Source organism: Megalopta genalis, chromosome 10, assembly GCF_051020955.1.
Source record: "Megalopta genalis isolate 19385.01 chromosome 10, iyMegGena1_principal, whole genome shotgun sequence".
Classification (NCBI taxonomy): domain Eukaryota; kingdom Metazoa; phylum Arthropoda; class Insecta; order Hymenoptera; family Halictidae; genus Megalopta; species Megalopta genalis.
Window position 1 is genome coordinate 11,631,052 of NC_135022.1, and position 22,958 is coordinate 11,654,009.

At 39.3% G+C, this 22,958-nt stretch overlaps 4 protein-coding genes across 15 annotated transcripts in view; 3 read left to right on the forward strand and 1 right to left on the reverse strand.

Annotated features, from left to right (window-relative positions):
• The window catches only part of Pka-R2 (cAMP-dependent protein kinase type II regulatory subunit), a 31,142-nt gene extending 19,210 nt beyond the window's left edge, over nucleotides 1-11,932 (forward strand). For both annotated transcript variants that reach the window (XM_033469959.2, XM_033469960.2), the window contains exon 8: nucleotides 752-11,932. In XM_033469959.2, the coding sequence (XP_033325850.1) occupies nucleotides 752-882 (131 nt within the window). In that variant the 3' untranslated portion in view covers nucleotides 883-11,932. The remainder of the gene's footprint in view (nucleotides 1-751) is intronic.
• LOC117220215 (uncharacterized) lies at nucleotides 10,386-15,289 on the reverse strand. Of its 8 annotated transcripts, none has more exons than XR_013034244.1 (8): nucleotides 13,429-14,616; nucleotides 13,270-13,364; nucleotides 13,017-13,155; nucleotides 12,731-12,868; nucleotides 12,519-12,666; nucleotides 12,158-12,441; nucleotides 11,329-12,064; nucleotides 10,386-11,135 (listed from the first exon to the last, which is right to left on the reverse strand). XR_013034244.1 is itself a non-coding variant. In XM_076524788.1 (8 exons), the coding sequence occupies exons 2-8, from the start codon at nucleotides 13,474-13,476 to the stop codon at nucleotides 12,029-12,031; spliced, it is 888 nt and encodes a 295-aa protein (XP_076380903.1). In that variant the 5' UTR covers nucleotides 13,477-13,621; nucleotides 15,151-15,289; the 3' UTR covers nucleotides 11,204-12,028. The 8 variants fall into 8 exon arrangements, 7 of the variants coding, with proteins under 7 accessions (XP_076380908.1, XP_076380903.1, XP_076380906.1 ...); XM_076524788.1 differs by lacking the exon at nucleotides 10,386-11,135 and adding an exon at nucleotides 15,151-15,289 and having other exon boundaries at nucleotides 11,204-12,064; nucleotides 13,429-13,621; XM_076524791.1 differs by lacking the exon at nucleotides 10,386-11,135 and adding an exon at nucleotides 14,648-15,134 and having other exon boundaries at nucleotides 11,204-12,064; nucleotides 13,429-13,621.
• Nucleotides 15,290-15,325: 36 nt separating this feature from the next.
• Ndc80 (kinetochore protein Ndc80) lies at nucleotides 15,326-17,867 on the forward strand. Its single transcript, XM_076524783.1, has 2 exons — nucleotides 15,326-15,524; nucleotides 15,880-17,867. The coding sequence occupies exons 1-2, from the start codon at nucleotides 15,326-15,328 to the stop codon at nucleotides 17,604-17,606; spliced, it is 1,926 nt and encodes a 641-aa protein (XP_076380898.1). The 3' UTR covers nucleotides 17,607-17,867.
• A 126-nt stretch (nucleotides 17,868-17,993) lies between these two features.
• LOC117220210 (uncharacterized) lies at nucleotides 17,994-21,302 on the forward strand. Of its 4 annotated transcripts, none has more exons than XM_033469954.2 (8): nucleotides 17,994-18,219; nucleotides 18,303-18,387; nucleotides 18,465-18,797; nucleotides 18,871-19,206; nucleotides 19,276-19,397; nucleotides 19,470-19,751; nucleotides 19,824-20,248; nucleotides 20,355-21,302. In XM_033469954.2, exons 2-8 carry the CDS (start codon nucleotides 18,307-18,309, stop codon nucleotides 20,765-20,767), a joined length of 1,992 nt encoding a protein of 663 aa, XP_033325845.2. In that variant the 5' UTR covers nucleotides 17,994-18,219; nucleotides 18,303-18,306; the 3' UTR covers nucleotides 20,768-21,302. The 4 variants fall into 4 exon arrangements, with proteins under 4 accessions (XP_033325845.2, XP_033325847.2, XP_033325846.2 ...); XM_033469956.2 differs by having other exon boundaries at nucleotides 18,874-19,206; XM_033469955.2 differs by having other exon boundaries at nucleotides 17,994-18,173.
• Nucleotides 21,303-22,958: the final 1,656 nt, after the last annotated feature.

Consider the following 22,958-nt stretch of genomic DNA (forward strand, 5'->3'; position numbering starts at 1 on the left):
ATCATTCTTTGGACGTAATACATGAACAGTTACGCTTCGATCCTTCTGAAAATGCGAAGATTCGATGCTGGATCATTTTGAAGTGAATATCAGTGTGCAACAAATTTCATATATGTTCATTCTGTATAATCATTCTTTGAACACGAAGAATGGATAGTTACGCTGGGATCCTTTTGAAAATGTGAAGATTTACCAAAACATTTTGATGCGAATATTATCAGTGTGCAGTCATTCGTTCACTCTGAATGGATCTCGTTCTTTGAATATGAAAGATTAACTAAAACATTCGACTATGTGAAGATTAACTAAAACATTTTACTTTCGCTGATTAATCGTAGAGTGCTGAAACGTTTAAAATGCTTCGAAGTTATTTATACGTTTTGATTGCCTACACAAGCGTTAACGATCGAGTTGAACCAGAAGGAATTTTCTAAAGTGGCTGCGATCCGATAAAGAAAAACTATGCCAGGCAATCCGATGCCACCGAGATGATTAGTTAGAATTAATGTTTGCCAACCTGTTAACCGGGTAACCGACACCCACGCGACCATAACGAAGCAGTCGATGCAGGCCTAAGTAATGTTACCAAAGATGTTCAGAAAGATAGTCGATAGACGCGGACGAGTTCAGCTCGGTTAACAGAAAAGTGTGAACGTTGTCCCATTTAGTGGGTGGCATGAATGAGAGAGTGTTCGCGGTAGTTGTGGCTCCTCGAGGGCACACGGTGTTAAAAGTGTAACAATTTTTGCAGTCTTGGACGTTGAGGCTTTCGAACGCTTGCTCGGGCCATGCAAGGAGCTCATGAAGCGTAATATCGACGATTACGAGGATCAGCTAGTAAAAATTTTTGGCAGCAAAGCCAACGTGACCGATATCCGATGAACTGTTCGAAAGCAGTGATTTACCGTTGCACTGCTGTACCAAACGGATCCTCTCTCGCCGGAAACGATTTTGGTACAGTAATGTCACACGAGCACAAAACAGAAAAAAGAATTTAAAACAGCCGACAAAACCATAAAACAAACTCGTACCACCCACTTTAAAAAAAAACAAAACAAAATGAATCTCATCCAAGTAATCATCTCGAAGAGTCGACTTTCGTAATGACTGTTCACTTAGACGTGTACCGGTAAGGATCGTCGTTCAATAGTTACCAAGTTTGTACCTACGACACACATACAGGCACACACAGAAAACACTCGCGAGAACATGTACAAACGCGTGCAGCACACACAAACACGAACACACGTGACACAAACGATTGTGTGCACACGGTATGATTGAATCCGCACGTTCATACGCGCAAAAAACGCGGGTAAACCTGAAGATACAAAAACGCATACAAGCACAACATACAAAAGGGACAGAGGTTCCGGCACAATTCGCATCACACGGTACCGATAGAACGCGACTCTCTCTCTTTCTCTCTCTCTCTCTCTCTCTCTCTCTCTCTCTCTCTCTCTTATATATCTACTCTTTCTTTCTCTCTCTCTCTCTCTCTCTCTCTCTCTCTCCCTATCTCCCTGTCTCTTTATCTATCTATCTCTAAAGACTGCATCGGATCAACAAGTATTACCCTATCTTGTCGTGTGCTCGATCGTTCACAAGATGCGCGTGCAAATTCGAGTTGTAGCTTTCGAGAACAAGATTGTTATCCATTCGTTTGTTCTGTCGGGTTTCGGGGAGGGGGCGAGGGTGTAATTCTAGACGACGTTGTACATTTCATAGCCATTCTATTCGTTCTTCGTGCTGAGACTATTTTTCCGGGCGAGGCGATGATTAGCGAACCGTGTGCTATTATTCGATTTAATTAAATTATTTCGAGAACCACCCCTCGCGACACGTACGCACGTGACTCTTTTTGGTTCGCGGAGGGGGACGATGGGGTGGTGGGTTTGATACTGCTGCGTCGGTATCGTTGAGTTAAGTTGTTTCTTCGTAATTCTAGGAGAAGAGTTTTTATTGATATATAATATATATACATATATATTATAGCTTGTCGTGGAGATGTTTAGCTTAATTATACGGGAGGGATGCGCACGTTTCGGAGATATCCGGATACATCGGTCGTGGTGTGTTTCTACGATGATATACATATTCTCTATATCATAGATGACGACGATTAGGCGAATCCTCTGGGTGCATTAGGGGCAAAGAGCACGGCAGGCAAGTTAGAGCAATTACTAGTGTATCTATGTTACTAATTTTAAAAACAGAGAAGAAATCAGTAACTATTTTCTACGATGAACGTGGCGCATTTAAGTTAGATTTCGAAGGAAAACGAAAAAAAAGAACATATTAAGAACGGATAACTGATAATAGCGATTAACCGATAACAAAACAGATAAAGAAAAAAAGAGAAGCGGAAAAACATAGAATCGCGGGGGCGGTAGGGGTGTGGAAGGGAATATATTAATTTCGAGGTGTTACGCGTTTCGTCTGTGTGTTTAATCTCCGTCTAACGATGCCTGAGTAGAAACCACCAATCTCTGTAATTTATAATTAACACAGGGCGGTTCTCCTACAAAACTACTCCCATATGTTCCTAAGTTAACGAGTTGCTCTTTGCTAAGTTAACGCGAAAGTATTAACGAGAAATATATCGTACGTATATCAAAAGAAAAAAGAAGAATAAAGTATGTATACATATATATATATTTACATCTCCGTAGCGCACAATTACGAAAAACGTTTTTGTTTCATCGAATTGTTTATGAATAGGCGCGCACAAAACTTGGCTACGCCGAGCCGTTCGAACTGTTTTGTTCGTTTTAATTGTTTTCTCGCGATCCGTCATCGTCTGCGATCGTTTGTTACAAAATGGCATAGGAGAGGAGAAAACGCTTGATGTGGCGCACATATAGCTACACTTATTATACATAAGACATACATACGATACAAGTACAGTACATACGTATATATATATATACATATTGTATATTTTCGATCGACGGAGTGCAGTGCTCTGTCATTACGGTTTGTTGTATATCTGTACGTTGACCGTACCATTTTCATAGCTATTCGCTGAGTTACGGTACCATCGTGAAAACGCAAAACGAAAAAAAAAAGGAAAAAGATAAAATACAACTAATAAGCAGTTACTCTTCTCGGCGCAGACTCGATCGAGCAGCCACGCTCTTTCGCAAGAAGATGGAATCTCTACAAACTCGTCTATGTCCGTGAATCTCTTTGTACTCGCCGCTGTGTTAGCCCTTTCGTTCCCCGCCGTTAACATGTTGGAAATCGTTCGGAGCAGAGTCGCTCGGTTCAGTAAGCATCCCGTGATCATGCAGCAATTATTTATTACATTTTACATTCGCTAGAGCTGTTCGATGAAATTGCAGTTGCACTCTTCGCCGCGCTCGAGGTGGAACTAAATTTTCTTTTGGACACTGTAAGAAGGTTTTTCACGCGATGAAATTCGAGGATAATTGTCTCGATATCTCGTTAGTTGGTTTCTAGATATCAGATGTATAATTCTATTAGCTATCGTCGGGTTTAGTAGCTACGGTCTCCTTTAGGATGGAGCGAACGCTGGACGTTCGGTGACTATAGTCACCTTAAAGTGCAATGAGACGTTTACTTCGGGTGACAATAGGACTGCGGATGCTACGACCAAAATTGGTAGATGAAATACGATGATTCTCGCAGTCGATGCAAACAGTTTTTGCAGAGAAATCCGCAGTCCGGGAGTCATCCTTGAGCATTCTACATTGATTGTCAGAATGCAGCGAACCTTCTACGTTAGTCGACTATAATCACCATCGGAATGCTATGAACCGTGCACGTGCTAGGAACGAGGAATCATTTTCGGAACGCAAGCAATCTACATTGACTGTTAGAGTGCGAACCTTCTTAGACGACTGTAATCAGTTTCGGGACAGAGCGAATCGGGATCCAGTGGATCCGCGATCGGGAACATTCACGGTACCGTGAATGCTGTAGGAACGAAAGGGTTGATCGAAATCGGCGTGTTCCGGGAAAAGGCTGAACGATCGGGTCTCCACGTTCATGTGTGTCTTATCGGTGACTCCTGGTAAAAGACTCGACCAAAAAAGAACCTATCGAACCTATTTTTGTTACACGTGTACGATACACGTTATACACGCGCGATTACGCGTCTAGCATCGTGATAAAGCGACGATGAAGGGAGGCGGAAATGAGGATGCCGAAACGCTGAAACAATCCGGAGAACGTTCGCGCGAATCGAGCGCGAAACGAGCGCGCAATGCTAGTCAGCTCTTCTGAGGCCGCGTCGGAAACTGCGTTTCCTTAACGGTCCCCGATGTAAGTTTTATTACTACGAACACTATGTATTTACTGTGCGACTGAAACACTCAATTATGTACAACGGTAAGCTTTCTAAATAATATCACAATCACGGGGCAAGCAGGAGGAGACTAGTGCGTGCGTTTTACGGGAAAACGTGGTATCACCGGCGAAACGAGCGGGATGAACACTGTCGGATTTCCAGAATCATTCTCAGATTACTTAGCTGATGGAGACCGTTTATTCGAGATAAGATACTCGCGACCTAATTAGATCATTTTCATCGTGATTTTTCTACTGTAACGCGACAGTGCGGCGTACATTTATACGTTTTCCGTTAAGAGATGCATCGTGTCCATAAAAATGCGTTGGACATTTTTGTTGTTAACAATAGTCCTATCTAGAGAACGAAAATTTATGTTTATTGTACGCCAATCTCTGCTACAGCATTTCTCAATAGTAGAATTTGATTTCGATTCAAAAGAAATTAATAACACGTTTTTAGTAGATTATGTTCCAAATCTTTATAACGAGGGTGCTACAATATTGTAGGGCAAAGGGTTAGGAGAATTGCAAGACAGTTATCGAGGATCTTTATCGGAAGGCCGAGGAATATTACATGATTAAATGGGTCGAAAGACAGCAACAATAGCAGGAAGTAGCGCAAGTGCATCAAAGTCCGCGATTTAACGAGATTCTTCTGAAACGTTTGTTCTATTTGGTCCTGTGGACACTGCCTGTCGCTGGATCGCCGACAATGCTCGTCTCGCTCGCGATCGAAGGGGCGCTAACGATTCGTGGTATTTATCAGCGAAGGTTGCTCTGTGCCGATCATTTTCCAGGGCCACTGTCATTGTCGCGCGACGAATATCTACTCCCGCTGATTTTTTTCTTGAAACGAACTCGCGGACGCAGTGCCGCAACGTGGAATCGTTCAGTCAGAATTCCAACGACCGTGCCATGTTTCATTTGACTTTTCTCTCTCTCTCTCTCTCTCTCTCTCTCTTTTTTCTCTCTGTCGTCCATTGTTTCGTTTCCGAATTCTGCGAAGCCATAGCCGCGGTTTCTTAGTCTTCCACCGTGTCTCCAGGCTGTGATATTATTTTCGGCAGAGCGTTTCATTCCTCTCATGCGTGCGCGCGCGTGCTTAGAAACGCGTGCTCTCTCATCACGGACAGCTTCCAAACGAGAAGAACTCGGTTAAGAAACAGAGTACCTAGAACGATGGAAAGCGGAATTGATGGAGGCACGAGACCGATCCGGCTATGATCCATCGTAGATCGCATCCGACTGCCTCCGACTCGATCATAAACGTCTCTAATCGAAGGGATAAGGAAATCGGGCTATCAAGAGAGAGATGGATACGCGACTTATCTATGTATACATACATATACATGAACATATCATTGGCGGACAGGCCGGAGAGTACAAGTCGGAGTTGTTCGTATAAACGCCTGATCTGATTTCAGCATTTGATGCGACCATATGTATAAGCTATTTCGCAATCTATGTTGAACAGATGAATTGATTTGCTACAATTGTTCTTACGTGCCATGTAATCGCGGTGTTATCCATGAACGTAATGCAAACTAGCGATAAGTACAGTAGAATCTCAATTATCCGAATTCGCGATTATCCAAATACGTTTCACGTGAAAACAGTTCAATCTAAGAAAATCCATATGTAATTATTATTTATTGGAATTAATCGGTAAACACTTGTTCCAGCAATGTACCTGAGTAATTGTCCTATTATCCGAACGTTCGTGTTCTCTTGATTAATATTTGGATAACCATTGGTCCATTAAATAGAAAAATCCATGCCGATTCTGACACAGGACCGCAAATGGTAAAATCTGCGAAATACACACGATGTTCTATTCCGCAATTTGGCCTGTTTATAAAAAAAAAACGACTTCCACTCTGCCGCTCGCCCGCATACGTATGTATGTATATCGTATAGAAAATAGAAACCTATTCTCGCACACCGAATTGAAAAGTATATTTAGACGGAGTACTTATTTGTGAGCCAACAACATTCGATAAATTAAGTGTAAACGCTTAAGTAGAGTTGACCCAGTTCAAGTTGTACTGTATGTATCTCTAACCAAGTGTGTGGACTTCTCCTATACATGTGTTGCGTGTTCACCCATTCGTCCGTGTATACGTTTTCGATGCGAGTGCACGTACGCGCGTGCGTGTACATGCACGCGTGCGAGACTCGTACCGCGTGTGCATACCCGCGTGCGTGCGCGCGACCGTCTGTGTAGGTGTATATGTTTGTGTGCGTGTGCATGTATGTGTGTGTGTGCGCGCGCGCGCACGTGTATGAGTGTGACGACCGAGCCAGTAATTTATTACTTGATTTGCATGCGCGCGGTCGTCGGCGAATTTTCGTCCGAGCGGTTTGTGCGATTCGCGTCATCGTCATTGAAAGTAATCAACGGTGAAACCGGCCCGAACCGTTCCCAAACGGCGTAATGAATCTCGCGTAATCAGCGCGATGCACTCGGAGAGAGGAGAGGACTCGGAGCGCGAACGGACGTGAACCAAGTGTCGACGCGATGTTTTTTGTCACAGGCGGGTTCCTGGATCTTTCGTTTTCGCGTTCGCAAAGGAGAAGCTTCTCCGGTTTCGTGTCCGCGGCGATCCGAATTCTCACCCGAGATCTAGACCAGAGCTATGCGACGGAACGTCCTCCTGGCGGGTTGCAAATTGCGAGTCGCGATCGCGTGATCCCCGAGCATTGGCCACCGCTGCCTCGCTGCCGTTCCGTGCAAATCATTCGAGCCAGTTTCCAATCCGGAGGGCTCGACCGATCGTTGATCGATGGTTGGCCTCGGATCCCTCGAGACCGTACACCGCCGGCCATAAGCGCGCCGCAAAGATGACGAGTTGGCTTCCTTCCGTCGTCACGCAATCCGATTTGGCACCGTTTAGGCGAATTACGGAGGCACACGCGGCCGGAGGCAGGGTCAGCAGGCTGGGAACCGTGGTGGGGGAGCACCGGGAACCAATCGAACTGTTCTAAAACTGTTCTCGGATCTGCACGTTACCGGGGCTGCTCGATAAGTAACGAGGTTTCAGGCTTCGCCATGATTTCTGATTAGATCAAGTGTTATTCAATGATCAGACACTCTCCTAAGTAGTTTAATCAGTGATTAGCGCTCCGTACGCAGATTTGCAAGTGCCCAATGAATAGCGGGGCTGCTTGCATCTATAAAAATGTAATAATTTATGTCGAATGAAAGTAAATGTTCCTGATATCAAACGAATTATTATTTATAATTTTATAATTTTCGATTATTCTACTGCGCCGGGAAACGGGCTCAAGGAACGCGGATTAGAGAAGTTGCGGGATTATGTTTCCGAGGAAGACCGCGGTTGATTCAAGACGAAAGCTGCTATTGCTATCAAAGAGATCTTTAACGGTGAATTCAAATTTCTGAGACACGCGATTTTCACATTGTTGATACCGTACAGTACAGACCCCGCGATGTGATAATACCTTTACAGGAACGGTAATTCTAATTGCAAAACGCAGTTCCTTGGTGACACCTGTCCGACCACCGACTGTCTGACTAACGACTGCCATTATTTATGGTCGACAGTGTACGTTCATTTGGGAAGAATCGCGCGCTTCGCGGCAGGTGCAACATCAGAAAGGTGCGATTGCACGATATCGCCGGTGATCCCAATGATGCAGTTGTGCCACCCCGGGACGAGATGCCTATAGCGCGTATAATTCATCGCTGCAACTCGTCCCGTTTATTGTATGCGATTTCCGGTCTTCGCATGTACCAATATCGACGTCCATTTCCACGAAGCTGTTCTGCGTCCGACGCGACCCTCGCGTTACGATTAATCATGCAACTTCGTCTGCCAAGATTGTTCCGATGATTAATTGCGGCCCGAGCGGCGCTGTTGCACAGGAAATCCAATGAATCTCGTCAAACGGCGCATTGTCGCATCGTTCGATCGCGTTCCGCGATTCTGCTCGTCGTCTTCTTCACGCTTTTCGTTCGAACTTTCCTTAATGAAGAACGTTGTCGACAGTAATTATAGATCGTGAACTTTCCTGCGAGATTGTTTTCGACGCAGTTGTAGGAAACGGAAGTCGAGTTTATTCACTTCAACGAGTATTTCTAAATTCTTCCGAAGTTCCTATCGTCCCGTGTCGCGTGCAGCTAACAATAACTTATTTAATTTACGATATACGTGGTTATCAACGGATTGAGAGCAATGAAATTGACGAACAAGCTCATAAAAACTCGGGGCACGTTACGCGCCGAGATTGTGGCTGGATCTCAGCCATCGACGCAAGATAATGGTGCATTCTGGCGCAACGGCTCCGTGCACGGACCGCAAAATCGGCGACAGATCGCAACTCGACAATCCATTAATCCTCCATTTTGTTTCCCGTAGCTGCCTAAAAGATATTTAAGTTAATCCGTCGTTGCAACTTAAAGTTAACGATCCGATCCGTCAGCGATGATGCAACGCGTCAGGGATTCGTCCGTATACAAGTGCTCCTGGATCTTTCTTGTGTCCCCGCCTCGTGGAACCAATTCAGATCTGAAGTGTACACCGAGTGGAGAGTCGTTCTTGCTCATCTAGTGAATGTTTAGAGAGTACACCGTGCGAGAACGACGCGTCCGTGGACCGTCCCATCCGCTTTCGATCGACAGCATTTCTATGTGATTTTCACTTGATCAATATATCTCGCTAGAACCAAGAGACTGTGGACCACGAGCGCTTCGTTCTCGCTCGACTAAATAACTCGCGTAAGTCCGAGAAGGAAGCGGAAGAGATATTCGAGTTCGACGTCCTTGTAATCCGGGAGAGAACAAGGAGAAGAAGAGGAACGCAAGGAAGACTGGCTTAGATACGTAGATTTCATTTGAAAAAAGAAAAGAGAAACAATTGTTCGTCCTTCGTCGAGGGGCTTAGATGTCGCGGGACGATGTAACTTTGTAAACTTGCGGAGAAAATTGTTGTCTACCACGTCGACGATCGTCTTTGTTAGCGGAATCGCGCCCGACCCCCCTTATCGAGCGCCGACCCGAGGACGATCGCCGAATAAAACAAAGCAATTACGCTGTCGTAATACTATCAGGGTATCGAGAACTGTTTAACGAAACGGGGCCACGTTCGCGAGGCTAGCCGGATTTCAATGGAGCACGAGTATCTGCAAACACCTCGAGCAAAACGAAAAGCCTCTTATACGCGAGCGTGATCCGTTCTTTCGTTCGTATAATGGATCATTCGAGTGTTCTGTGTGTTCTGCGAGAGGAATTGCGAGAAGCGATGACCGCAGGCTGTTTCACGTTGCACGATCAACTCGAGAATCGGGCGTCCGTTTTTCCGAAAGAATTTGCACTAAGAATATGCCGTATTTCCTCCGTAAGGTCGCGCGACCTAAGGGGCAGCGAGACGCTAGGGAACAATGGAAACCAGTTTGGTTTTTTTCACGTTCACTGGTGACTCTCTGCGCCTTCTCTAGATTCATTTCAAAATTATCGTTCTCCGGGTGATTAATTTTTCCGATCGATCTGGGTCGTGTAACGGCGAGCCACGCTGCGGATTTCGATATCAAATCATTCAATGTTGTAACCGTAACGATTTCTGCGTGTCTACCGGCCGAAAAACGGCCGTACATTCGCGATCGCAAAACAATAACTTCACCGAGATTGTCGCGGTTCTGTCCCCCCCATTTTAATCCGCGACGCTCAAAAGCTGCATCAATATCGCATGTAATTAGCGAGCTGGTGATATCGCTCCCCGGTGCGCGGTCCACGAGAGATGTATGTACGTTTTAAGCTGGTTAGATTTTATACACGTATACGCTTGTAAGAATGTCCTCTCTTCATCTCTATCTCTATTTCTCACACTCACTCACACTCTCTCTCTCTCTCTCTCTCTCTCTCTCACTCTCTCTCTTTGGAGTTACAAAAGAAAAAACAAAAAAACACGTGTTGTAAACTATAAGAAATGGAGCAAAGAAGAAACCGTGAAACAAAGAAACGACAAAAAAAATGAAGATAGTAATTATTCTAACGTACTTAAACGTTTTTTCCGTTTCACGATGTGTTGTAGCGTAAAAACAAAACGTGCACATACGTATATATACATATAGATATATTATATATACACAGAATTATATATTAGATATGTCGATATACATATATATGTCGAGACTCGTTTCCAGCTTGTCTGATCGGGTATTACTTTAAATAATTATAAAATTACGTTAACCTGGCAGCGATGCGATTGTGAGATAAAACAGAATTCTAACACGAGAGAGTGGCGCGTGTGCAATCACGTATAGTTTATTGTATAGTATACACTGTCATGTCGACGACAGTTTAGTGAATTCGTAATCCTTTTGGCAACCGAAGTAAGACGAAGAACGAGCGGTTGATGATGCTTTTCGTTGTAGATTCATTGGCACGATTAAGCGGTCGCGCGAGAACGGCAAACGTGATGAATGAGCATCGGGGAATTTTTCATTGGGCCATTCTTTGGACACGAGAATCGGAGTTGTATTGTTGTTCTTTGCGGACTGTTTTCCGTTTTTCTATACCACCGATAGAGTTCCGAGGCTCCAATAATCCTCTTTTAATTGGGCAATACCAAAACGACGCTAAAAACAAAATGAGAAAATATAACTGTTTCAGTCGTTCTTAATTTATACAAAATTTGTTAAAAGTACATACATGACTCCGTTGCTACCGATTCCCATGTTTACCTTACAGACTGCTGATTTTACGGATTTATTGAGTACACGCTAACTGCAGTTAGTTGTCCAGTGTACACATAATTGTTAATAGTAAAATTACTTTCTCGCTTAAACTTCAGAATATGGTCCTATCATAACGAAAAGTAGTATGTTACTGGCTGATAAGCACTGGCTGGCTAATTAAGCGCACAGGTCGTCAGAGTATCGTCTACTTTATTGATTCATTTTGTGTAGACGCTTCAATTTTTGCAAATATCCGCAGTCTTAAGTTACACATATTAGACTAATTGACTCAGCAAATGTTGATAAATTTGATTGTACCAAGTGATACTGATTCATTCACGTTTCCGTGGCGAGTCGATGAACATCGTCTCCTTGGTTCCCGTTCAAACATGTTGCCACGTGCAAGTGCTGGTCCATGATGTGAAGAGGCGAAATTTCGGCGAAGAACCATGCGGTATCCTTGACCCGTGCTCGATTAGACGACGATACGTAGTTAACGAAGCTTCTTATACAGCATCACTGCCGGATTAAGTAGCGGCGATTACTATCATTTTCTTATTCGACGAGCCTTACCTGATTTGACGACTTCACCAGTTTCGGTGCAGAGATATCGTGCGAGACCTGTACTTTTTAGTTGATCGTACAAATTCGTTGACTATATGTTCACGAAACAGTCACTACTCTGACATCTTGCTCTCGTATACTTACTCAAATATGGTATTCATACGATGGTGTGTGCATATATATATATACACATACATACATCATACATACGCCGCCTAACATTGCGACGAAACGTTACTTGTCTGTTTATTTGCCCGAGGCGAGTTCGTATTCGAGAAGCGAGAAACATTAGACGTACAGTGTACTATGAATAGATAGTATAATGAAAATTAATATATAATAAATGAATGGACCTGTACTTCCACCTCGTGTTACTCCATACACAAATCCTAGCTTTCTTTCAGTTTTATCCTTGGTAACATTGGCTACCACTTACTGAATCAACTTTGTAATCTCAGTCGGTTTTGTATATCGCTTCGTTCTTATGGTTCTTTAATGAATTTGTTTTGTAAAAAAAAAAAAAAAAAGGTGTTAATTCATTGTTTACTTTTTATTCATTATTTACATTATTTACTTTCTTTACTTTTCTTGTTTCGATTGTATGCAAAAATGATACAGCTTTTAACAAGGACCAACTGACTTGGTCTCGTTCGATGTCTGGCAACTTCATATACTTGAATTTAAGCTCCGAGTTAATGGATATATGTGGTTTATTAGCTGTCTGTGCAGATACATCCAATAGCTTCTTCATAATATATTCGGATGATACTATTTCCTGTCCAACTATTAAGCCGAACCATTTTGCTGCGAAGAAAGTGTGCAATACGTATATATTGTTTGTCGATTCCAATGACTCTGATAATAGCCCTAGGAAGGTAAACGCTGCATAATCAATGTTTTACTATAGGCATGAAAGAAATGTTACTAGCAAAGCATAAACGTACTCTCTCTCAACAAAATGCAAGACATTATAGAAACACCCAGTTGTTGCTGAGTAAGTAATCTTTGAATGGAAGATCCTTTATGTGGAATATAAGTATCTTCTACTATATATGTAGCAGCTATAGGTATAGTTGGAGTTATAGCTGATATCTAATAGAAAACAAGGAATCATGTAATCATGTTTAGCTACATCTTTAGATAGTGAATGACTTACTAAAGTTATTAAATCATACAAATTTGCTTGATTATTCCAATGATGCCAGTTCATATCCAACACATCGTAATTGCAGTCTAGAAGCGTCCAGCTTAGCATAGTAGCACCAACGTGAACTGCTAATACTGTTTTTGGCATCTATAGTAATTGGAAATTACTTTAATGTATATAAATTATAATGTACAAGAAAAGTTTCATATTTGAACAATGATAAAGAAGGAGTGTAATCTGGATGTTTGATCGGTGATAGTGAGCACTAACTACCAATAGTTAATATATTGTATACCTCCAGTTTTACTATTTTAGGTGTTGTCCTAAGTTTTGTTTGCTTACGCTTCTTTTTTTGTTTAACTACTTTCTTTTCTATGTCGATCATGATATTATTTAATGATAACTTATCCATAGAGTTGACAGTTTCATCATCACTGTAATAGGATATTATTGCATTTGTGATTTTTTAAAATATTTATAAATCAATTACTATAAAATAATTATAAATTGTATCTGATAACAAATAGTTTAATAACAATTATACACACTTTTTAGATACTATTTTTTCATCGCTATCTTGTGTCAATTTTCTTGTTGTAGATTTGGAGAATGCATTAGATGGGCACATCCACCAATAATGCAACTGAAAATTTATTGTTCTTATATTATTCTGTATTGTTATTGTAAAATGATAAGATTAATTTTACCTTTTCCAGTTTAGCTCTGCAAAACGAACTATACAATGGTTTCAACATTTTCGTTTGGGAATGTTTTGTTAATAATAAAACACTATATTCGAAAATATATAGCAAATTATTTCCAAAACCTTCGTTATTTCACGTACATTTCACGCCATAATGCAATGAATGAATCTCAAATGTAAAAATCGTAAGTTTCCAACTGCAAATATACATTTATGATGTAAAAACTCAACGTTGTTTACATGTGCCAATTTTATACATGCTGAAATAATTGTAACCTAAGCTTGCAACCTTTAAGAGGTTAGGTTAGTCACGTGACTTTATAGACTCGGCAAGTAAATAGAGACCCTTTCCAGGGCCTCAAATTCATGCAAGCGGGAATTTTCGTCCTTATTCGTTCCAGAAGTGAGAATATCGATGCCCGAATGAAATACAATTTTCTATGTAACCCAGACGTACAAACACAGCCTAGTTTCGTTGTAGATTGCAGGTAAAAATCTTTGTTAGATGTTTTGGAATTGTTTCATATAGTTTTTTACTCTGTCTTGCCGGTAAATTGTACCAATCTTCAATAATTCTTAACTCTAACTCTCTAAATCTCTGAGTTTGAGCAGTTTTTGTAGGTAATCACTAGATTAAATATGTAGTCTTTCTAAGAAAATATGTAATAATTAAACATTTTTTACATTTGTTAAGCAATGATTTTTAATTAATTTTAATTGATATTTTTGATAAAAAATTATTTAAATATAATTTTACGAACTATCTTTTACTTTTTAAATGTGTATTTTATATGTATGTAAAATATAAAAGCGAGTAATCTCCTTGTAATCAACGCATACAACAATTACCAAAAAGCGTACAAACAAATATTTTTATAATTATTTATAATAATTACAATTTTTCAGCATTGTGGAGTAAGGAATACAACGCCGTTTTTGTATAACTTTTTAACTATAACAGAAATTGACACGAGATTTGATCACAATAATATACAAATTTTATGTGACAAACAGGTTTAAAAATTATAAAAAATTATATTAGAAGTATCTAATTTGTTATTATTATTACATAATTTGTCTAAGTTCTCAATTATCTTTGTGGATACTTTTATTCATATGCTAGATGCGAAAGGATTAGAATAATTCTGAGTTGTCCAGATGCGAACAGAGACTAGAGAGTGGAAGATTGCTTATCTGAACCATAGTATAATCTATAAACATACAAGGTAAGTCTAAACCTAAACATTTCCCTTATGAACTGGAAACCAACGCCCTTGTTCCTCGCAGAGTTTCATCCATAGCCGAACACCTAGCCTTGAATATCAAAGACCCAGCGATCGTCAACCGCATATAATGTAAGCAAATGGGGAATTACAAACGAATACAAATTTAAACTTTTACATTTTTCAATATACTTTCATAAAAATATTACGAAAGGACTGAGGAGTTACTCACGATGAAAATGAGTATAAACACGATATCATTAGAACGTTCTTCGAAAATATTATATTTTTTTCATAACATTACTTATCAATGAAAAATGTCTAATTACATTCGAGTTTGAACTCATTTTTATCGGGAAAAGCTCCTCAATTTAATCTTAATGCGCCTCTGTCGGAGAAAAAATGAAACTCAAAATGCTCAAACTGTTAGTCAAAATCGACTGTCGATAATTTGGCTAACAGTTTGGACGTTTTGCCACTTCACCAATTAGCGTTGCACGAACCTCGAACTAAGCTTTACTTTTTATCCACAAGGGGCGCCACAGTCGTCCTTAAAATGTAATGTCGATGATTTTCTCGTCTAATTTTTTCGCTTGTTATAACGGTCATTCAATTTGCTTGTCCCGCGCATTTAGATTTAATTAAATATTTGTATACTTATCAAGCAAAAGTGTGAATATGTCATCAAAAATGCGAAGCAGTTCGGTGGGTCGTAGGTCACCTACGAATCCAGTAAGAATATCTACGATTGAATCAAAGAGGTCTGACACATTGAAACCGAAGGCTTCCACTGGTGCTGAAAGTTCTTTTATTCCCAGGCCTCGAACGAAGTCATGCGACAGAACTAGTACTAGGGCATCCAGTATAAAACCGACAGGTAAATGTTCGTTATTCGTTTCGTTACATTTTATTAATTGTTTAAGTCTCAGGGACTATTGAGAAACACGGTCAAAAAATACCGAACAGCGCAATAGCGTTTGTTTTAACTGTTTAAGTTCCAAGCATCGCGATCGCGCTGTTTAGATTTTCTGTCGAAAAGTCCCGGGCTATTTGAACGCTGTGAACAACTGACGGTACACTCGCAGACTGTCGAAGTAGCGCATTTTACTTTACTGACGCATGTACATCGCATAGCTGCTTTTAAAAAAAATGTAAATAATAGAACTAGTACAGTATGGGAACTAGTAGAACAGTATGGGAAAAGATGCTAACACTGTTTTTTTTTTTTTTAGGTAAAACACCACTTCGTCATGGACCAACAACTCCAAGGACACCACGCATAAATGCTGCAAAGCATTCTGCACTGCTTTCGGTTGGGAATTCCAGCAGAATTCACTCAGCTTTACCAACTGGACCCAGATCCTTATCTGCTGATCGTATCAGCAGTCTTGGAACCAAAGGCTCCAAGAAAGACACAAGGCCCTTAACGGACAAAACTTATCAGGCTTATATGCTTAACAAGATAGATACATATTTCAATGCGAATCAGCTTATTCATATGCTTAATAGCAATGGTAGTATAAAGCCTATTACTCTAAAAATGTTTGTAGAAATTTCTGCTTATCTAGTTAAAATGCTGGGTATTAAATCATTTCTGACAAATACTAATTATGTGGAAGAGTTGCCAAAGATTGCTAAAAAGCTTCATTATCCTGGTGTTATTACTAAATCTTGGTTGAAGACTGCTAATGCCATGCATTCCTGGCCCAATGTTTTACGCTGGATCTGCTGGTTGGTGGAAATTTGCGAAGTTAGAGAAGCAGCTCTGGAAAATTATAATTTAGATAATTTACCTTTCATGGGAGATGAAAGGCAAGCTAATATGTACAAGAATACCTTCTTCTCTATGATTGAGTTGTACAATGCTTGGAATGATTTAAAACTTGATGAGGAAGCAGCAATGGTTGAGAAGTTTTTGCAAGAACTTACAGATCAGCATGGTCTTGTTGAAAAAGACTTGACTACTGTACAATGTGAGTTAGAGGAGAAAGAAAACATATTACAGACTGTTGAAGAAAAGACGCAGAAAATAGATGAAGATGTAAGTCGTTTACAGGAAATTCTCAAAAGTTTACAAAATGACGAGGAGAAGCAGATCAGCGATATCAGAGCAAAAGAAGATTATGTAAAAACGATTATTTCTGACACAGAAAAAATAAATGCTGACTGCAATGTTCTGAATGAACAGATTCGTTTGCAAAACATATGCCGTGACAATTTAATTATACAGATTAAGCAGCAGCCAATGTCTAACACAGAGAAAAATAAGATACTGGAGGAGTGCAAAAAGATTGAGAATTACATGCAACAATTTGATGAGCATTTACAGGACATAAAGAAAGATATATATACAATGGACATTACATTAGCATCGATTAACCACAATTTAACAAAGGTGGTCTTAGCATATAATAAGGAAATATTTATGCACCTTAGCAGAGATATGGGTGTCGATTTGGAAGAATTAAAAATGCCGGAAACTGGTATGTCACATCCTCAAATTATGGATGTATTACATGCTAAAGTTAGTTTAATGAATGATTTCAAAGAATTAATGGAGAAACAAATCATTGAGAAAGAAATTTTAATTGAATTAAATTCCAACAAATTAGAAGATTTTCAAAAAAAGTTGGAAATATTGAAAGAGGATTGGAGCGATGAAATAAAGAAGAAGAAGAATCTCATCAGTAAGATTAAAACTGACTTCAAGAACGAAGAAGCAAAATTGAGGGAACAAATAAAAGCGTTACAAATTGATATTAAGGAGATTCAAGATTCCATTCCGTCTAGAGAAAAGATTGTACAAGAACTTGAAGAAGCAACAGATAAATTAGATGCAGTACGCAGAAGGAGAGAGTACATTGAAGAATCTGCAAAAATATTTTTCGAGAAATTTTACAGTATTTTAGGCGAGCATAGAAGCGATATTTATAATCTATTGTCGAAACACGATAAATAATGTAGTATATGTAAATTATATACCAGAATTGCAATATACAATATAATTTTAATAAATAGCAGAATGTAATATACAGTTGTATGATAGTTTATTTAGGCTTAAGATTTTGTATATTTACACTTTTATATTGTAAGAGCGAATGGCTAAAATTAATGGTTCAAATCTCACAAAACCATGTATGATAATTTATAAATGAAATTATATCATAAAATGAAAATGTGCTATACTTGTAATAAATATAAACAACAATTTATTTGTAAAGACTGCGTTCGATTATTTTAATCATAATGTAAAAGAGAAAGAAAGAAAGGAACTTAACACGATTCCACACGTGATAAGGTGAAAATTAATATTTCGAAATTAACATAGAATTTACACTATTTACTAAATAAATAATGTTTTGAAGTTAAACACTACACACTATATGTGTACGTGTTTGTTTATTCCCGTCACTAATTAACAATTTACCACGTATTATCAGGACAAAGTGATTATGCTAAATTATTTAACATGCATGACAATGTAGCGTCAGAGGAAATATACTGACAAACACCACAGCACACTACGGTGAGTTTTCTAGTGCACGATGGACGTGAGTTGAATCGAGTGTCAGGTTAGATGGATCCTAACGGTCGAAAATTCGTCGATTTTCGAACTGATCGCGAGTAAATGAAATTGTTTTTTTAAATGTTTCAGCATAATGAGCAGTAAGACAAACGCTGCATGCAAAACTGTCGCCATTAAGTCCGGCAAATATTCTGTTGAGAACAAGCAACTTTCGGTAACGCATATTTTGGAAGTATGATGGTGCGTAAAATTACTATTGTGTAAAGATGACGTATATTTACTTGTTTCTAGCCTACATCCGAAGTACCTGCAGGTGGTCTGGTTGTGTATGATAATTATAATACCTTGATTGAAGTCACTGTCAAAACAAAGGGACGTAAGCGTACATCCACCATGGTCAGCAGTAGTCCCACTAGTCAGAAGGGTATAGAGGAAAAAAGAAAACCTGGAAGTAGCGGTGATCCTCACCAAAACTGGGCCAGAATTTTTAGGAAACAGAACCGTGCAACTATGAAACAAACCTTGCAACATTTTACAGAAAGGACACCTGCTCCAAAACCAATAAAGAATAGATCCGATTCTAAAGATTCAAAGAAGCAATCTTTAAATTGTCAAAGGCATGACGTTAGTATACACACTTTTCATATCTTGTAGAGTACACATACCGTGAGATAATTACTTTGTTCGTTGTATTTAGCAGAAGCGTTTGGATGAGGTTCCTGTTAGACAATCAAGCTCTCAAAAGAAACTAGAAGAGCAGATGAGGAACACCCCGCATACATCACATCCATCTACCACATCGTTATCAAGCTCTGTGAACTCTATCTTAGTTTTAGATAAAGGTGTACAATGCGGCGGAATTTTTGATTCTATTGATGACAGATATAAAGCATTCAATCCAGTACGTATCTTAGGGTTCTTAATGAAAGAATTAGAGCACTTGGTCAAAGGTGAGAAAGCCAGTAAGATTTTAAGTAATATGGAACAACTGTTGCTTATAATATCAGAAGAATTTGGGAAGTCAATTGCCATGGTATGTTTATTGGAGACTTGTAGAAAGCTGTATTTATCGACTGTACATTATAAAAATATTAACTTCTAGGATCCAGAAGCAATAGCACTACGCTCGAAATTAGAAGAAACTACACTTCAATTGGAAGAAACAAGCAGAAAAATGAACACCACGTGCGAAACATTGCGAGAAGAGCGTGACTCTTTACAACGGTAGATTTTAAAAATGTCTAGAACTTAGTGTTGTCGAACGTAGAAAATTGAAAAGTATTTTATTTTAAACAGGCAAGTTCAAAAACAAAATGTATTGATAAACAAAGCTCAGGAAAGACAATTACATTTAGAAACGACTATAAAAGCACTGGGGAATGACTTAGAGGATGGAATAAAAGTAGCGCGGGCAAGGGAAAAGACAATAGCAGATTTAAGAACGAGTATTGCTGAGCAGATAGAACTTGCGAGGCAGAGGCATTTAGAGGTGCAATATTTAACTCTCGAGAAGGACAAACTGTCGGTATTATGTTCGTACAAGGATACACTTTTAACCGAACTTCGGAATTCTATTAAGTTAGTTGAACACCATAAGCTACAACGTATATCAATAACTTCAAATGGAGAATAATGTTTTAAAATTTCTAGGGAGTTGCAAAATCAAATTTCTGATCAACTGTGCAACTTGAATATATATGTTCACGAAGATAACAATCCTATGATTTCATTGGTACATGGAGGTCTCGCGTGTTCTTCGCCAACTTCTTCGTCGTCCCGAGAATCGAACATACGTACTTCTTGCCACGAAATTTCTGACGTGTCATTGTCGATCGTAGGCCAGGAACCTTCCAAAAATATGGATCATCGAAGATTTATACGAAAGCCAGAAAAGGTCACAACTGTTTCTGAGAATATAATCGGGAATTTGGAAAAGAAGCGGACAAAGGCAAACAAGGAATATCAAACTAAAGACTCTGCTAACTTGGAATTTGTTAGCTTACCTTGTGGAGAATCCTCGCTCACGCTGTTGCCGTCTTACAAAGATCTTGGTTGTACGGAAAATAATCAATCAGGTACAATAGTCAGTTAAGGTGGTGGTCAAGGTGGTCACATATGAAGATCATCTTCAATTCTTTAAAAGTGACTATTCAATGTAAGAAAATATAAATATATTTTCAGTTAACAAAGGAAAAGGGGAGTTTACGTTGGTTCAGAAAAGGAGCGATAACTTGCGTAATTTCAAGACTTTAAGTTCGCCTCCGGAAAAGCTTTTCGAGACAAGAATACACGCAGAAGATGAACCGAAAATTCAAAGAACTTTGGAACTACAAGAGAAACAGAGTCTCGGCAAAAAATCCAGCTTAATCGATGCTTCCAGTAAATTAAAAAGTAATTTAGATAATAATCCGATAGGTTCTAGTATATCGGAGCAGTTTCATAACATCTTCCATGACATCAGAGTGCAAAGTAGAATGCCGGTGAACATACCAAGTCCTCCAAGGAGTTATCCTCATCCTGATTGGAGCGATAGCACCCTGCCAAGTATCAGTACAGCTTCCGAACTGAATGTGATACCGTCGAATGACACGTAGCCAGCTTTTTTGTTGCAGGGCAATGTTGCGATGTGATCGTAAATTATTATTTATCCACAGAAGTGCATCTTTGGGGAAACATAAAAATTGAATTATATTTTCTGATCTCAATGATTTAACAATATAATTTTAAGGTAATAATATACAGAAGACATATATATATGTACACAGTATAAATTGTATCAATTTTTTTTTTTTTGTTTGACTTAAAATGTACTTTCCTATTTTATATATCTGACGTTTGATTTTTGTAAATGTGAGTGAAGTTTGTACACAAGAATATATAATTTAAAAAAATATCGTTTATAAATGTAACGGTGTAATTGTTCAGAATGGAAAGGATTTGTTAAAACTTTTATTAACGTGGACTTAATGCAAAACGCACGTTAATACCAAAGTACATACACGAGAATGTATTGTAACTTATATTACAATATCGGTGCATCGTTGTGTTGACATAAATTAGGAAATTTTTGCGAGAGCGTGTGAATGAACTGAATTGATAATCTTGCGAAATAAAAGTGAATACGTTTGATGTGTGCCTTTTTTTTTTAATAAACAATATACATACTCATTGATTCGACTACGTTCACATTAAGAAATAGCAAGGATACAATATAAATATGACATGAAAAACCAGGTGTATATATATATATTTTTTATCACATATGTATATATACAAGTAAAGTATAATACTTATATTTTGTAAGTCTTAATAGGATTAAAAGGGAACATTTTAGTACACGTAAAACATTCATCAATTTTGCATAAAGACGTCTTGAAATACATATACATGTTTCCCAGTAAGCGTGTACGATCGTGTACTCTTTTTCTCTCTTCGCGCAAAAATTCGATCCTCCGTGATTATTCTTCTTTTTCTTTTCTTTCTTTTTTTTTTTACTTCTGTTTCCAGCGACCGAGAAACGTTCATCCGCTAACAACTATCGTAATACGAACACAGTCCTAGCATTCGATGCGCGTTAAAATAAGTAGTGTCAACTTCGAGACGAAAAAGACTGTCTTCGCATTTGAAATGACTTCGATGAAAATTGCGATAAAACTTGAAGTATTAAAAACCCTTTATTTAAATACGCGTCTCCTATCTCACGGGGGAACCTTCCTCGACCGATTTCCAACGTGTTCTCTATTTGTCCACGACACGATTCCGTGGTTTACAGCCGTGAAAAATATGAATTTCGACCCGTAGAATTTTGATTTTCGCGCCGTTCCCTCGTTCGTCCGCCACGTGACCACGTAAAATACGTTAAAACCTTTGAAAAACGTGCGAGAAACGATTGCGCCCTCGAAGAAAATTCCCCCGATACGTATTCTCGCGCGATATATCGAAAGATTAAAGTTCCCTTGTCGGATACGTATACTTTCACGTACAGGTCGGTACGGTTTTTCCTTACGACATACTCTCGAGGCTGTCATTTAAAAACATAAACTATCATTTGATTTCTTAATGCTCGTCGATGGTCTCCTTAATTAATTTTAGAAAACGTTCTTCCGTTACCATCTTCTTTTGTTTCTTTTTTCTTTTTTTCTTTCCCCGGAATCATAATACAAAAGTCTTTGTTACATCTACGAACAAATTCGAATTCGAAGATCGATATATATATAGCAGCAACGGCAATTATATCGAATGAAATCGCACGGCGCGCGAAAAATCGGATAGATCGATATCTATCGATAGGTTCGCGCGATGACGGAAACGTGTAGAAACGGGCACAGAACGAAAGTTTTGCGGTGTGCTGCCGTGTGGGCTCGAATATTTGTTTTCGCGTCGACGTACATAAATATTCGCGTTCGTATATATTTCATTATTTGTCGTATGAAATTACCACTTGTCTCGGCAATAATCTACGATACACCGCGGATCACAAAATTCTTTCGTTAATTTACGTATCGTTATCGTAATGTCTCTGAGGTATTACGTACATTCATGGTTTAAGAAACTCGGGCAACTATTCGTATGTCTCATTCGAATCCGTCCCCCGGGGGGGAATAATATCGAAACTTGCCCAACAGGTTAGAAACGGAAATAGTTTTCGTATGTAATTCGCGGCCCGTGATTCCCATAACGGACCTTGGATTTCGATGACCAACATCGACCGCCAATTAACCGACCGCCATTTTTCAAATCTAGATCCCGAACTGTGATTAGCGTGTCTCTAATTGGCCATCGATG

Bases quoted from the DNA above. Each gene is read 5' to 3' on its own strand.
- LOC117220215 (XM_076524788.1), bottom strand. From the start codon at position 13,476: ATGTTGAAACCATTGTATAGTTCGTTTTGCAGAGCTAAACTGGAAAAG. The intron at 12,869-13,016 runs GTATACAATATA...CAATTACTATAG, and splicing joins CTAAAATAGTAAAACTGGAG to ATGCCAAAAACAGTATTAGC. The intron at 12,442-12,518 runs GTACGTTTATGC...TTACCTTCCTAG, and splicing joins TTGCATTTTGTTGAGAGAGA to GGCTATTATCAGAGTCATTG.
- Ndc80 (XM_076524783.1), top strand. From the start codon at position 15,326: ATGTCATCAAAAATGCGAAGCAGTTCGGTGGGTCGTAGGTCACCTACG. The intron at 15,525-15,879 runs GTAAATGTTCGT...TTTTTTTTTTAG, and splicing joins ATCCAGTATAAAACCGACAG to GTAAAACACCACTTCGTCAT.
- LOC117220210 (XM_033469954.2), top strand. From the start codon at position 18,307: ATGAGCAGTAAGACAAACGCTGCATGCAAAACTGTCGCCATTAAGTCC. The intron at 19,207-19,275 runs GTATGTTTATTG...ATTAACTTCTAG, and splicing joins TTGGGAAGTCAATTGCCATG to GATCCAGAAGCAATAGCACT. The intron at 20,249-20,354 runs GTACAATAGTCA...ATATATTTTCAG, and splicing joins TACGGAAAATAATCAATCAG to TTAACAAAGGAAAAGGGGAG.